Raw genomic sequence first — 14,145 nt, 5'->3', positions numbered from 1 at the left:
GTTAGGTGTGGTCTTGGTCTAATGACAATGTCAAACTGTGAACAGCATGATGAAGAGGACTGTTTAAATACCAGTTCTAATTGAACCAGAAAATGTATTGGTCGATTCATGGATCAAACACCAGTTGTGAATTTTGCCGTTAAGCACCTTGTTAGAGAACAGCAAGTTATGCAAGAAGTACTGAAACACTGAACAGTTGGACATGTGCATTCAAAAGTGTAGAGAAGGTCAAATTAAGTTCACCTGTAAAGGTTATAGTGCAATTTAGGTGTATCCTGAAATTTCACCCGAAAGCCGAATATCCTTAACTTTTTGTGAGCAGTGTATGTTACAATCATATATGTTATTAGTTACCTGTGTTATTTTATTTTATTTTTTTTTTACAGTTTCTCAAAGTTGTACATCATTTCATTTTATATTCATTTTCATTTCATTGCACATGTTCTTTTTTTGTTTCTGTTTTTGTGTATTTTTTGTACTTACTGTTTTTGCACTGTCTTGTCTTTGCTCTGTTTGCACCTAGTTGCACATTTTGCACTTTATGTGGCTTGGACAAACTTCTGTCCTAGCTCCGTGTTGGTGTTTTTCTGGGTTTGATCTTTATGTTGTATGTTTATGTAGCACCAGGGTCCTGGAGAAACGTTGTTTCATTTCACTCTGTACTGCGTAGGCTATATGTGGTTGAAATGGCAATAAAAGCTTCTTGAAATCTTGAAAAATCTTAAATGGAAGGCTGTTCCATAACTGTGGGGCTTTGATAAAAAAAACATTTTGCCCTGTGCTGTAGCTGTAGCTACGTGAGGTACTACCAAATAACCTGCACCTTTTGATTGAAGTAGGCTTGGCAGATCATAAATAACCAAAAGGTCGCTCAAGTACTGTGGCATTAGACCATTTAGTGTTTTATAGTTCAGTAATAGTATTTTATGTCTCTGTCACTGTTGGCACCCTCTCTCAGGGTGGAGGAGAAACTGGGCGTGGGCACTTGGCTGACGTTAGCTGTGCTGCTGTCTGGCTGGCTAACAGCACTGATGTAGCATACACTTATTAAACCTAGAGGCAATCCAGTGGTGCCAATACATCTACCTACATGTTTATGAACAGTGGAAGTAGTCTGGAGGAAACCCATATGCATATAGGTATGACATGATATAATATGATATGAACATTTTATAATATTTAGCCTAATTATGTCAAACTAAATTGTTTAAATAGCAAAATCTTTGCTTTACATTTACTACTACTACTACTACTACTACTACTACTACTACTAATAATAATAATGATAATACAGAAATCAGAAATCAATAAGTTAAGTAATAATTTATTATATTTTATTACATCAAATAAAATGTTATTCACATTATAATATAATCTGATATAATCTAATATACAATTCACACATTTTGCCTTAATTATATTATATTATATTATATTATATTATATTATATTATATTATATTATATTATATTATATTATATTATATTATATTATATTATATTATATTATATTATATTATAGTGTGCCATATAATATTAAAACAACTCAATATTATTCAAACAATATTATTTCCATAACATAAAACCTTTCCATGACATTTAATTGAAAATTAAATATTAATTATTATTTATATTACATCATTTTTAACGTTTTATCAACTTTCAAACAATAACACTGCCAACACGAAAGCACAATCCTATTTGCTATTATAATAATTTACATTTATTTAATATTATTGGCTCCTTGGCAGTGACTTGGCTCCACAGTGCCCCCTGCAGGACGTTTGACGGCATTAGACTGAAAGAGATCAGACTGGTGAACGAGAAAACGGTTCATTCACACAGCCGCGTCTCTGCAGCAGCATCATCATCATCATCATGTTCTACTGCTGGGGCGATTCATCCAAAGGACAGCTGGTTATTCCCAGCCCTGGAGGGAAGAGCATCACTACACCGACTTCAGTAAACTTTAATGAACAACTCGTTCAGATCTCTTGTGGAGAACAGCACACTTTATTCCTGACACTTAGTGGTCAGGTGCTTTCATGTGGACGGAACTCTAAAGGACAGCTCGGACGATCCAAGAGCAGAGACACCAAACTGCCAGGTAAATAAAATAAACAGAGAAACAGAGAGAGGAGGGATACATAGATATTTAAAGCTTTATAAATGCTTAATGACAGACTATATACGTTATAACTCGTTTATAGAGCTTTATAGAGCAAATAAAACATCATCAATCTTCCAGATTTTAATTTTCACACTGCTCAAGAGAAACTGATTTTAATCAGCAAGTATGGTAAGATGAAAAACACACATATTGTTAGTCTTTCTGAATGAGTTTCTTTCTTGGCAGAGTGCCTGAGTTTTGGTTTCGTTTCTGCGGTTCTGCTCTCAGGCACACACCCATGAAAACCTAGTACATTGTGACATAAAATACTGTAGAGGAGGACAAAGATATAACTGTTCAAAGCTATCTAGAGTACTCTTAAATGCACTACAGAGGCGCTTAATATGCAAAATATGTAGTTTTATTGAGATAATTTTGCCTCTTTATTTAATACACTTAAAAAACCCCTCTAATAGATCAGTGTGTTTAAAGACAGGCTTTTGACTTAAGTAAAAATATTTAGCTTTAAAAAATTCTGTCCTTAATTTTAATACATTTTTTCTGCAGTGTATACAAAATCTCAATACAGTCTTTTTAGAGATTAATTTATAGAGAACAGATTTTCTGTCATGTATTTCCCATCTCACTGTTGATCTCTCTCTCTCTCTCTCTCTCTCTCTCTCCCTCCCTCCCTCTCTCTCCCCCCTCTCTCTTTACTGTCTTAAGGTTGATCTCTTTCTCTCTTACTCTCCCCATCTGTTTCTCTCTCTCTCACACACACACACACACACACACACACACACTGGTTCATCAATGTTCTCTCACTCTTAGTTTATCTCTCTGTTTATCCCACTCTCTGCAGTGAAGATTGAAGGCTTGGGCTCTGTAGCTGCAATAGCATGTGGACAGGACCACAGTTTGGCTCTATGTGATTCAGGTCAAGTGTTTTCCTGGGGTGCAGGTGGCGAAGGTCAGCTGGGTCTCATCAGTCCAGTGGCAAAATGTCTTAAACCTACGTAAGTATAAGACGTATAAGCGGTATCCAAATTCAAGCCCCAGGACCAAATGCAAATGCTTGGGTATTTTCATATGGACTAATCTGAACCCTGTGGTAAAGTATAACTCAACCCATTATATTTACATTTCTGGCTTTTGGCAGACGGCCTTATCCAGAACACTGAGCAACTGAGGATTAAGGGCCTTGCTCAAGAGCCCAGTAGCAGTGGATCGGTGGACCTGAGATTTCAATTTACACCCTTCTGATCACTAGTCTAACACCTTACCAACCACTAATCTATCAAATCCCCACTCTTGCACATTATATGTCATTGCAAATCTCCTGACTGCCTGACAAGAATCTCAGGGATCCCAAAAGATGAATCCTGTCCTGCCTTGATCAACTTTTTTCTTGCCACTGTCTAGACCTTGTTAGTTTCAGAAAGAGCTGCTTAATGCCAAGTAGTACACCAGTAAAATTGAATAGAATCAAATTTAATTATATCCCATGCATCACATCCCAGTCAGCCTGTAGGTCTGTCCTTGGGCCTATGTGTTTGGACTTTACAGTGTCACTGATTGTTAAGGGTCAAAGTATCTATATTTATAAATAAAGATATTTTCTAAAACTCATTGTTCTACTTTTCCAGGCCAGCTCAGATACACTTACCTTTACAGATCCCAGTGGTACAGGTGGCTTGTGGAAATTTCCATTCTTTGGCCCTATCCAAGGGTAAGTGTGTAGTGTAAGTTTTTCAAATAATGTAAATAATAGTTTTTCCTTAATAATAATAAAATAAAATAAAATAAAATAAAACATAAAATAGACCAGATAAATGACTGTTAAACATTGAGAACATTGAGATGGCTTATTATAATTGTGATGAAACATATTAGTGAAAGAAAAACCTATCTGTCCTGAAGGAGGTGAAGTCTTTTCATGGGGTCAGAATAAATATGGTCAGCTGGGACTGGGGAAATCGGTGGAGCTGCAGCCTAACCCGGCTCTGATACGATCTCTTGTCGGAGTTCCAGTCATTCAGATCTCCGCTGGTGGAGCCCATACCCTGGCATTGACCCTCACAGCTCAAGTGTTCTGCTGTGGAGCTAACAGTGTAGGACAACTGGGCCTAAATAGGACAGACGTAAAAGGTACAGCTTTACATTTTGCCTTATATACTGAGCATAATTGTTATTAAAAAATACCAATCCCCCAAATGAGTATCTTGGACTTTCTGTTTAAGGAAAGGCTAATAAAATCTGGTATCCTATAGGCCGATTTGCGGTATGTGCAGTTCCAGCTTTGAAGTACTTGGGGGTTTCTTCCATCAGCTGTGGAGCGGCTCACACTGCCATCCTCACTAAGGTATGGAATGAGGAATGAGACTTGGACACAGACAGACAACTGGATCAATTTGCATTTGTCCATATTGGCAAATATAATGACAATTGCTGTTTTTGTTTCTTTTAATTTGGGTTACATGTGCTATAGAATATTTGTACACAAATATTCTATTTTGCTGCAGATTTCAATTTCTATTCATTTTAAGTTTACTATCATTTTCAGACTGGAGAGGTGTACACATTCGGAGAGGGAACTCATGGTCAACTTGGGCATAACTCCACCAATAATGAACTTCTACCCAAGAAAGTTGATGGATTTGATGGACCTGCTAAACAAGTAACCTGTGGCAGGTGACAAACAATTAAGATATGCACAGAAAAGATTCTCTTTCATTTTTACAAAATAGAGAATAGTTTGCTTATGCAAACGTACAATTACTGGGCGTGTTGAGTCTAATAAAAAAAAAAACATTTGCTGTGAATGACATGACATGCAAATGGAAACAGTATTTTAATAATACATTTGCATGTAATAATTGTTCTCCAGTATCAGAGAAATTCCCAGAAGAATGAAACAGAAACTAAAATAGGAGTGTAGACATGAGTGTTATGAATTGGCAGGAGAATCCATGTGCAAATTGTAATAAAAAATCAGGCAGGCAAGCCAAGCCGTGAAACAAAGAACTTAAACAGGGACGTGCAAAGAATCAGTAAACCAAAACAGGTAGTCAGAGATGCAAACATTTACAAAAGGATAAGATCCAAAGTGCCAAAAAACGAGAAACAGAACAGTGATCATACACAGAGAAACAATGATGGCAATGGAAACAATCAGCTTGGTAATGCAGTGCTTTGGGAAAAACCTTTGCAAAGTGAGTGTAATTTATATGGCAGAACCCGGAAGTACAGCACAACCTACAAGTTCAACATGACCTGGAAATGCTAGTATTCTCTAGTGACAGCTATCTCTGCTGGCGTGGAGAGGGACGCATGGTGGAGGTCATTACAATGAATGTTTTATGTTTGTAAGGTATTCATAAACAAAGCCATTACAAATAATGTTTAAAAGCTGTGGTGTTAAACAGCTGAGGTGTGAGTTTGCAAAACTTTCTAATTATTTTCTTATTATTATTAAGTCACTCCTGACAAGGCTGCAATTCACAGACAGCTTATCTGACACTAATCAAAACCTGGATATCTTTACAGAGCTCAGCTACACTGACTGTTTTATCCTTTGCTTTCTCAAACACTCCAAGAGACAATGGCAGGGGTTGTCTCTTCCTGTCTTATGTCATCATCTCACCTTTCAAATTCCAAACAATTACAGTTACCTTTCCAAATCATTTGGTATCTACTGCTCTCCTGGTCCAATAGGAGACTTTCTTGAGGACTGTTTCTCAGTCTTTTCTTCACTCACAGCATGCCTATTACTGTTCTTGCAGACTCCATCCAAATAAACTCCCGCCCACTTGCCTTTTCCTTCTTCTGCATTCTTCTCCTTGTCATTTAACACCTGCCCTCCCTTATGCAAGGTAGGAAATACCCTGGACCTGGTCATCACCTGCCCCTTTCAAGCTACAAACCTCATTGTGGTATCCTTTACCATCATCCTTCCTATCCTGATCAAATCCATCTAACAATATTTCTTTCCAACCCATCGAAATCTCCACTTTATATCCTCTCCCTCCAAAGCATCCTGCATTCTATCATCCCTTTTAGACACAGATTCTTTTTCCTTCCTACTTTTGGAGTTATAGACACTTTCCTCTGCCCACTTAATTCTGATGAAGTTGCTTTTTTCTCTTCCTCATATGGCACTGAAAAATTAATAATATGTTTTTTCCTGTTTCATTGTTAAAAATAAATCATTTTTTACTGTTAATCTACAACACGACAGCCACCACACTCTGGTTCTGATGCCATCTGGTATCCTCTTCACGTTTGGCCGTGATGTCCAAGCTCAGGCGAGTGGTGGCACGGAAAACAGCCTGCAGCCAGTAAGACTGGAAGGAGACTGGATCAGCTCCGGAGCAGGGATACAGAAAGGTACACAAGACTTCCGTATGTTTATTTATTTATCTATTGTTTTAGCCAGAGTGACTTAGAAATGAATATTAAACTAACATATGCAAAAATGCTACAGAGTTATGGCAACTGGACAGGAACATTATTATTATTATTATTATTATTATTATTATTATTATTATTATTATTATTATTATTATTATTATTATTATCATTATTATAAAGTAGCTTATTTCTAATTGATGGTTATATATTTATTATGATCATTTTTAATCAAACCAAACTTATACACACAGTCTAGGCCAACATGAATTTCAGGCAAATATAGACACCTTCTTTGCCATAATTATCTGGATGATTTTAGTTTTTTCACTTCAAATGTGTTCAGATGTACAGTTGTTTTACAGCTGTATTGTTCACCAAATATTACAAATCTTAAAAAAATAAATAATACAATAATAAATAATAAAATAAATAAAATCTAAGAACATTTTGCAACAGATAGTCATATATTTACTAACTAATTTAATTCATCTTCATGCTAAATCAATGCATCCCACTGGCACATTTTTATCTGTATTCATTGTTATTTATTATTATCTTTTAATTTAATCAGAAATGAAGATCTCATCTGGTTGGAGTTCCAACTTTCTTTTCTTTCCACCTTCCAAGGTAAACACACTTCCTGTGTGACATATATTACCTTATTATCTATCATTATTTTTTAAACAACTAAAACTAATTCCAAATTTAAATCTTGGGTCACCAAAATATGTTTATATTGAAATATGTGCTTAATGGATCAGCTCCTGATTTGTTGGTACAGCCAACATCATAAGGATACGTTGTTAGCATGGCTGCAATAGAGTTTAATAGGAGAAATATTTTTGAAGACATATTTTGTATATACATTTTTTTTTTTGTTTAGACCAATATTCTTGGAGATCCAGTTGGAAAACTGGGAAGGGCCCAGTTACAGAGATGGGTTACAGTGTTGGAGAGCGATAAAAGCGTCAAAGATATCAAAAGGTAGAAACAAAAAGCACATTAGATTGTAAGAAATTCAGTTATGTTTGTATGATTTTGTATATTTTTTACCACAGGGAGGTTTCCATGACTTTTGCTACAAGTTCAAATATTGTCGCCTGCTTCATTAAGGACAGGTAAACCTGACAAATGAGACACCTGCCTTGTTTCATATGTCCCCAGAACAGGGACATATAGAGCTAGCAATTATAAAACTAGCAGTATAAAATAATAGTGTGAATATATTTGCTATATGATATATCTTTTGGTTTTGTTTCTTACAAAGTGCCCATGATGACCATTTTTCTTAATAGCAAATCTGAACACATTATTAAGATGATTCTTTAATCAGTAGGAATACTCCAGGTATTCTTCAGGTTGATGTGAATGCTGCAAGCCAGACGTTTGACCAGCTCCTAAATATTACCTGGATCAAGAATTCAGCTGAGTTTAAATCCTTTATTTAAAGCAAAACTATATATTATTATTTAAACTAATATATTACTTTACTTTATTATTACACATTACTTTGGATACATTGAGTGCCTTCTAAATGAGCATTTTTTTTGCCATAATATGTAGTGTTAATACAGTTCTTTTACCTCAGATGAACTTCAAACAAGTGGTACATATACTTTTACTTGCTGCTCCAGTGATGAAGTGTCCTGAGATCTTCTTGCTTCTGCCAACATGCTCCATTCTTCACGAACAGCACAATGTCATCGAACTGGTGCTGCCGCTAGCTGTAGCCATCACAGACCTCCATGAGACTGGCATGAAAACCTTGAGTAAGATCATGTTTTCCTAATCTTACAATTACATTTCACAACAACGAATCTGCCGGTGCTCTGACCCTGTCTGAAGGTTTTATGTTCTTAATAAAATCCATGCTGACTTTTGCATCCTGCATCCCACTTCTTCATGTTAAAAATACATCCTTGTTTAAAACCATAAATGTTTATTTTTATTGACTGATAATATTGATTGATAAATTGACCAAGAGATAATAATTCAGATGAAACATAGCTGATGATATATATGTACATACAGAAACATTTTAGGAAAGGAAAATACTTAGCTGCTTGGTAAACTATGTATTCTTCCATCGTAAAGAGAACAGTTTTGGAATTATGGATAGTCTTAAAGCCTAGACTCATATTACATGAGATATTGAATGATGATTTGCCATGCAGGAGATACAGATAAATTTGATTTATAGGGTCACAGCTTCATATATTTCCATCCAAGTTGACAGTGGCATGAGAAAAGAGTGAACTTTTGAAAGGTCAATTAGTAGGTCTATTAGTAGTAATGATTATAATAAACTGCTTATAGTGTTCATAAACGAGTTTATATATTAACGGTTTATGTGTTTTGTGACCTACAGAGGAACACTGGTCCCACATGGATGCCAACATTATGACCAAGCACATCCGCATGTGGAAGCAAGCACTCGCCTTCCTCCTGAAGTCCAATGTGTGGATGAATTTTAACCCTGGTGTGAAAGCAGTGCTGGAAGTCCTCAAGTTACTTTACAGGGTCAGTGTCCAGTTCTGGCCATCCTAATACTTCTAATACACGCTTATTATACAGAAGCTATATTTAAAATAAAAGATTTTGTTGCTGGGGGTAGAGTACTAGAAAATGTTAGTGTCCAGCGTTAGCTTTGCAATTGCTTTTGCGTTTTTGTTGCTGTTATAATATGATGGAATTTAAGATTCTGTACAAATTATAGTAGCAACTGGTTTTTGATCCCAAGCTCATAGGCTTATACAAATACTACACAGTCTTGTAAAAAGGGTTTCTTCTGACTTTTTAGTATATGGATTTCTAATGGCATATAACATTTCACTAACATATTCTTTAGTAGATTAGCACTAAATCATATACCCATGCATTTCATTTAAAGGGAAACAAAAGAGCTGACAGCTCAAGGAGGGTACCTCTCACTGAGTTCTACATAGAGGAGATAGGCACCTCACCTCTGTTACTCCAAAGGGACATTACACTGTGGAGGCAGATTAAATGGGGCCAGGTTCTGGTAAGACATGGTGGTGTTTATAGCTCAAAACCAGTATACAAACAAATATTGAGCACGAGATAATAAGTAGAACTTAAATGGTGTTGTCATTTTGACTTATTAAATCTTATCTTTTTTGGATCTGCCGAGAGGAAGTGGAACATACACCTGCTATCTTCTGTCGTTACCCATTTCTTCTGGATATGAAGAGTAAAATCATCATTTTAAACTATGTTGCAGTCATTACACAGGTATTAATGTCATTTATAATAAACAATATCATGTGATCTACTTTCCTTGAAACACACAGTTTAGCTTAATGAAAAACGAAACTGTATAAAAATCGTAAAATATTGAAATGCATCACTAAAACCTGTCACCACTTATTCTGATCTGTTTTGTCCCAGGTGGTTCATCAGGCCATGCATAATGATGCGACAGCTAGGGGGATGTTTCTGGAGGAATACAACTGTGTCCCAGCACCCGTCCTCCAGCTAAAACTGAGACGCACTGCCTTGCTTGAGGACACATTCAGACAACTTGACCATGCTGACTATGATAACTTCAAAAAAACATTCCTGGTGAGAGTAAAACAGCTTTTATAGCGGCTGTCGAAAAAATGGTGGTTACTATGTAACACCCTATGTAATATTCCAGAAGTCTTTGTTTATCGCTAACAAGGACAGAATTCTTATGTACAATCATTCATTCATCTTCACTCATGGTGGATTCGAGCCTATACGTGTGAGGATAGCTGTGTGAGGCTTAAAAAACAATATACATATGATGTCAGTCCATAATGAGGCATCATGTACACACACACACACACACACAGACACACACACACACTCTTTTTTGTTGGTCGGAGCAAAATGGAGAAAAACCTAGCAGACATGGGAATGCAGGCTCAGAAGTTAAGGCTCTGAGCTCCTAATTGGATGGTTGAGAGATTCAAATCACAGAACTTCTACCAATATTGAATATTTGAGCAACGACTTATTCAGGGCCCCACAGCAATCATATTAATACTGTAATCATTTGATGCTGTATGAGTCAAAAGACGAGCAAGTAGTCATAGCAAATAGTAACAAGCTAGCAAGTTGACTTGTGTTAACCTAAAGTTTTTATTCTGGATACTAGCTAGCAAGCAATTTAGACACCTAGGTTTTCCGTTTTAGGTACATCAACAATTTAAAGCAAGACAGTGGACAAATTGAATTAATTCAAATTGATTTTTACAGGTGTTTTCTCCTCTTCTCTTTTATGTGTTTATTTCCACCACAGATAAGATTTCTTAATGGTTGCTGCATCATCATGATCTTATGACCATGTTATTTTGTGTGGTTACTATAAAAACTGTAAATTACAGTTTCTATCATTTTTAACAGCCCAATGAAAAAACCCTACACCAGTTACAACTGTTCAACAAATGACATGAACATATGCTTTTAGCATATCAAAAATCAAAATCATGGGATCCACTTGTGGTCCACGGGCCATTATCAAATGCTTATATTGCATGTAGTAAGACATGGCCCCGCTGTCATCCTGCCACCGTTGAGCAAGGCCTTTAACCTTCAACTGCTCAGCCCTGTCTTAGCTGTGAGTCTCTTTGGATCAACAATCTAATCATCCATGTAAGTTCATTGTAAAAATGTAATGTAGTAACCCAAGCCCAGGACTGAACTAGGAACCAAGTTGCCTAAAGCCCTATGGTTGCCCAGCATTCTGGTAAGTGGGTTTGTTTTCTAAGACATTTGCATTCCCATAACCTCCAGGTTTCTTGCAGGTGCAGTTTGTAGAAGATGCCAAAATTACCGATGTGAACAGAAGGGATTTCTTCCTCCATGCCTTTAATGAGCTTTTGGCTCCTGAATCAAGGATGTTCATGTACAATGACAACGAAACAATGATCTGGTTCCCAGCCAAGGTGCAAAATATATTTCTTCATACACAAATCATAACACTCCAGTGTACTTCACAGTAATTTAAAAACATTTGTCTTAATCATCCGTGAATTGCTCTGATTTTCTCTTTTAGCCGGCACATGGCACAAAACGATACTTCCTGTTTGGGATCCTTTGTGGCCTAGCCCTCTACAACAACAACATAGTGCATATGCCCTTTCCTCTGGCCTTGTTTAAAAAGCTGGTTGGTGTAAAGCCTACTCTGGATGATTTGACTGAGTTCAAGCCACTGGTTGGCAAGTAAGAATTTTGAGTTTATTGATTTTATTGGTATGATGGTGTTGTAAAGACTAGAGCCAGAATCAGTGACAATGAATTCCATTGTAACCCAATTGCTGTGGTTTTTTTTTTTTTTTTCAGTAATCAGTGTTCTGGAATGTTTAACCTCTTTTATTGTGTCTTTTAGATATTTGCAATCCCTTTTACATGACTACACTGATGATGATGCTGAGAACATGGACATCACTTTCACTGTACGAGTCTCAGTGGGGTTGCATAAAATGCTAACTATTTGTTATGCATTGTTTAGAATTTATGAATAATGACATATCCGTCAAACCACAGGTGCACTGGGATGGAGAGGATGTGGCGCTAGATTCCAGTGAAAGAGAAAAACTTGTGACAAGTGCGAACAAGTAAAGTGCATCTTATATTTAATCACTAGTTTCATTGTAGCCACGCAATATTTGTCATTGCTCAATGGTGTTTGCGTTGCTTAAACTTAAACACTGTGTTTACACAATGTTAATATACTGTGCTTTCTACTGCCTACTATCTTTTCTGTATATATACTTATTTCAACAGGAAGGAGTTTGTGGAGGCTTATGTAGATTATGCGTTGAACAAGTCAGTGGAGCAGGTGTTTAGAGAATTTAAGAGGGGATTCTTCAAAGCGTGTGACGAAGATGTGGTCAACTTCTTCGAGCCGGAGGAGCTCAGAGGAGTGCTGGTGGGAACAGAAGAATATGACTGGGACACATTCAGAGAGGTGAAACACTTAATTACAAACTGTACTGTGACTAAAATAAGGATCCTGTTATGAAAGAAATTTCGAACTACTGCATTGTCATATTTAGAATACAGCCTATGCTGGACAATACCATGAGAGACACCCCACTATCATTGATTTCTGGGAGGTATTTGAGGAGCTGACAGAGGAGCAAAAGAAAGCCTTTCTCTGTGAGTACATTCATTTATTCATATTTTAGAAACATCGTATCATAAAACTAAACGTATTTGGGACAAAGTACTTCAGGTCAGTATGTTAATGAGGTAATGCCTTCCATGCTGTATGGTTAGAGAAAATATTAAACAAACATACTTCCAAATCAACATAGAAATGGTTAAAGATCCAGAAAATCATTCTTTTGCATTGACCATCTCAGTTAGAAATGTTCTACATGAAGATGTAGAGCAACATGCCATAGCAAGTTTCTCCAACTCCAAGAAGGCCAAAAAGTAATCCAATGAATAATCCAAAAATACAGCAAGGTTTCAAAACACAAAGTCAAGGTTCAGAACTTATTCAGTTACAGGGAATGGCAAGACTTTGCAATGAGTAACTAGTCCTGGATTGCTTCTATACTTTACAACTCTGAAGTAAACAAGTTGCTTCTTTTTCATTTACTCTTAAACTACCTACACAGTGTATATGGTACATGCTGACATTTTACAGTTCTCTACCCTCCATTCTGTAACACTCTCACAAAATCTCTTTTTTCAGTGTTCCTGACAGGCTGTGACCGTGTACCCATCCTTGGGATGAAGCAGATTAAGATGACCGTGTTGGACCGCCCTAACTTCACCCAGGACCACCTGCCGGAGTCCCTCACCTGCCACTGTTATTTCATGCTCCCTCCTTACAAGAGCAAGCAGCGTCTGGAGGCAAAGCTTATTGAAGCGATAAACCACAACCGAGGCTTCTGGATAGAAGATACAAAGACTGGATGAACTGATTTTTGAATATTTCATTCATGCATTGATCTAAATCTTCCTACACAAAATACATCATTTCTAGTCTGCTTGCTTACATAAAATAATTGCTTCATTTACAAAGTAGAGGAAGGAAACATTACATAATATAGGTTCTTTCATGTGTCCTTTATTCTTATTAACTGATATGAGTGCAAAAGTGGAATTAGGCACACTGGTTTAATTTCTTGCCCAATATAATACCATATAACGCTTTGATGAATGGTTATTAAGAAGCATTGCGAAGCTGATCATAATACAACACAAACTATAAATAAAAGTATGTTCTGTTCATGAGGTCATTGCTAATGAAAGTCTTTTCTCACGCTTTGTATTCAAATGCTGATGGCATCTGAACGGAAATTTTCTGATCAATTCTGAATTTTAAAAGAAGAATGTAAGTAAAGAAACGAGGCAATAAATACAAATGGAAAGAATGTAAAAACTAACTAACAAAGCAAATGATGACATATGGTTACACTTTACAGTAAAACTGCTTGAATAATCATGCACTAATATCTGAATTTATACTTACTCAGATATGAGCTAATAATGAGTTAAGGCATGTACTAATTAAGAACTAATGAAGACGCAACATAACATTAATGTTTACACAAACATCACTGAGTGGCCCTGGATTACTTTCATAACACGTCATGTCGATATTTACTGCAAATAAAAATGTAT

General features: G+C 36.4%; 1 protein-coding gene across 2 annotated transcripts; it reads left to right on the top strand.

The window, feature by feature from the left end:
- Positions 1 to 1,802: 1,802 nt before the first annotated feature.
- LOC131350759 (probable E3 ubiquitin-protein ligase HERC6) lies at positions 1,803 to 13,755 on the top strand. 2 transcript variants are annotated; one of them, XM_058385609.1, is made up of 23 exons: positions 1,803 to 2,106; positions 2,972 to 3,125; positions 3,756 to 3,838; positions 4,030 to 4,257; positions 4,380 to 4,471; positions 4,673 to 4,800; positions 6,347 to 6,495; positions 7,091 to 7,146; positions 7,403 to 7,503; positions 7,578 to 7,637; positions 7,856 to 7,943; positions 8,108 to 8,288; positions 8,888 to 9,039; positions 9,410 to 9,541; positions 9,673 to 9,771; positions 9,928 to 10,101; positions 11,310 to 11,450; positions 11,561 to 11,727; positions 11,894 to 11,960; positions 12,052 to 12,122; positions 12,292 to 12,475; positions 12,564 to 12,666; positions 13,211 to 13,755. In XM_058385609.1, exons 1-23 carry the CDS (start codon positions 1,878 to 1,880, stop codon positions 13,435 to 13,437), a joined length of 3,066 nt encoding a protein of 1,021 aa, XP_058241592.1. In that variant the 5' UTR covers positions 1,803 to 1,877; the 3' UTR covers positions 13,438 to 13,755. The 2 variants fall into 2 exon arrangements, with proteins under 2 accessions (XP_058241592.1, XP_058241591.1); XM_058385608.1 differs by having other exon boundaries at positions 7,853 to 7,943.
- The last annotated feature ends 390 nt before the right edge of the window (positions 13,756 to 14,145 follow it).

The sequence above is a fragment of the Hemibagrus wyckioides genome, linkage group LG03 (assembly GCF_019097595.1).
Source record: "Hemibagrus wyckioides isolate EC202008001 linkage group LG03, SWU_Hwy_1.0, whole genome shotgun sequence".
NCBI lineage: Eukaryota > Metazoa > Chordata > Actinopteri > Siluriformes > Bagridae > Hemibagrus > Hemibagrus wyckioides.
The sequence above is the reverse complement of the archived record's forward strand: the minus strand, read 5'-3'. Positions and strand labels throughout refer to the sequence as shown.

What these genes read in the sequence shown, in the direction of transcription:
- LOC131350759 (XM_058385608.1), top strand. Translation starts at nt 1,878, where the DNA reads ATGTTCTACTGCTGGGGCGATTCATCCAAAGGACAGCTGGTTATTCCC. An exon ending in AAATAGGACAGACGTAAAAG is followed by an intron (nt 4,258 to 4,379) that starts GTACAGCTTTAC and finishes GGTATCCTATAG; the next exon opens with GCCGATTTGCGGTATGTGCA. An exon ending in ACACTGCCATCCTCACTAAG is followed by an intron (nt 4,472 to 4,672) that starts GTATGGAATGAG and finishes TATCATTTTCAG; the next exon opens with ACTGGAGAGGTGTACACATT.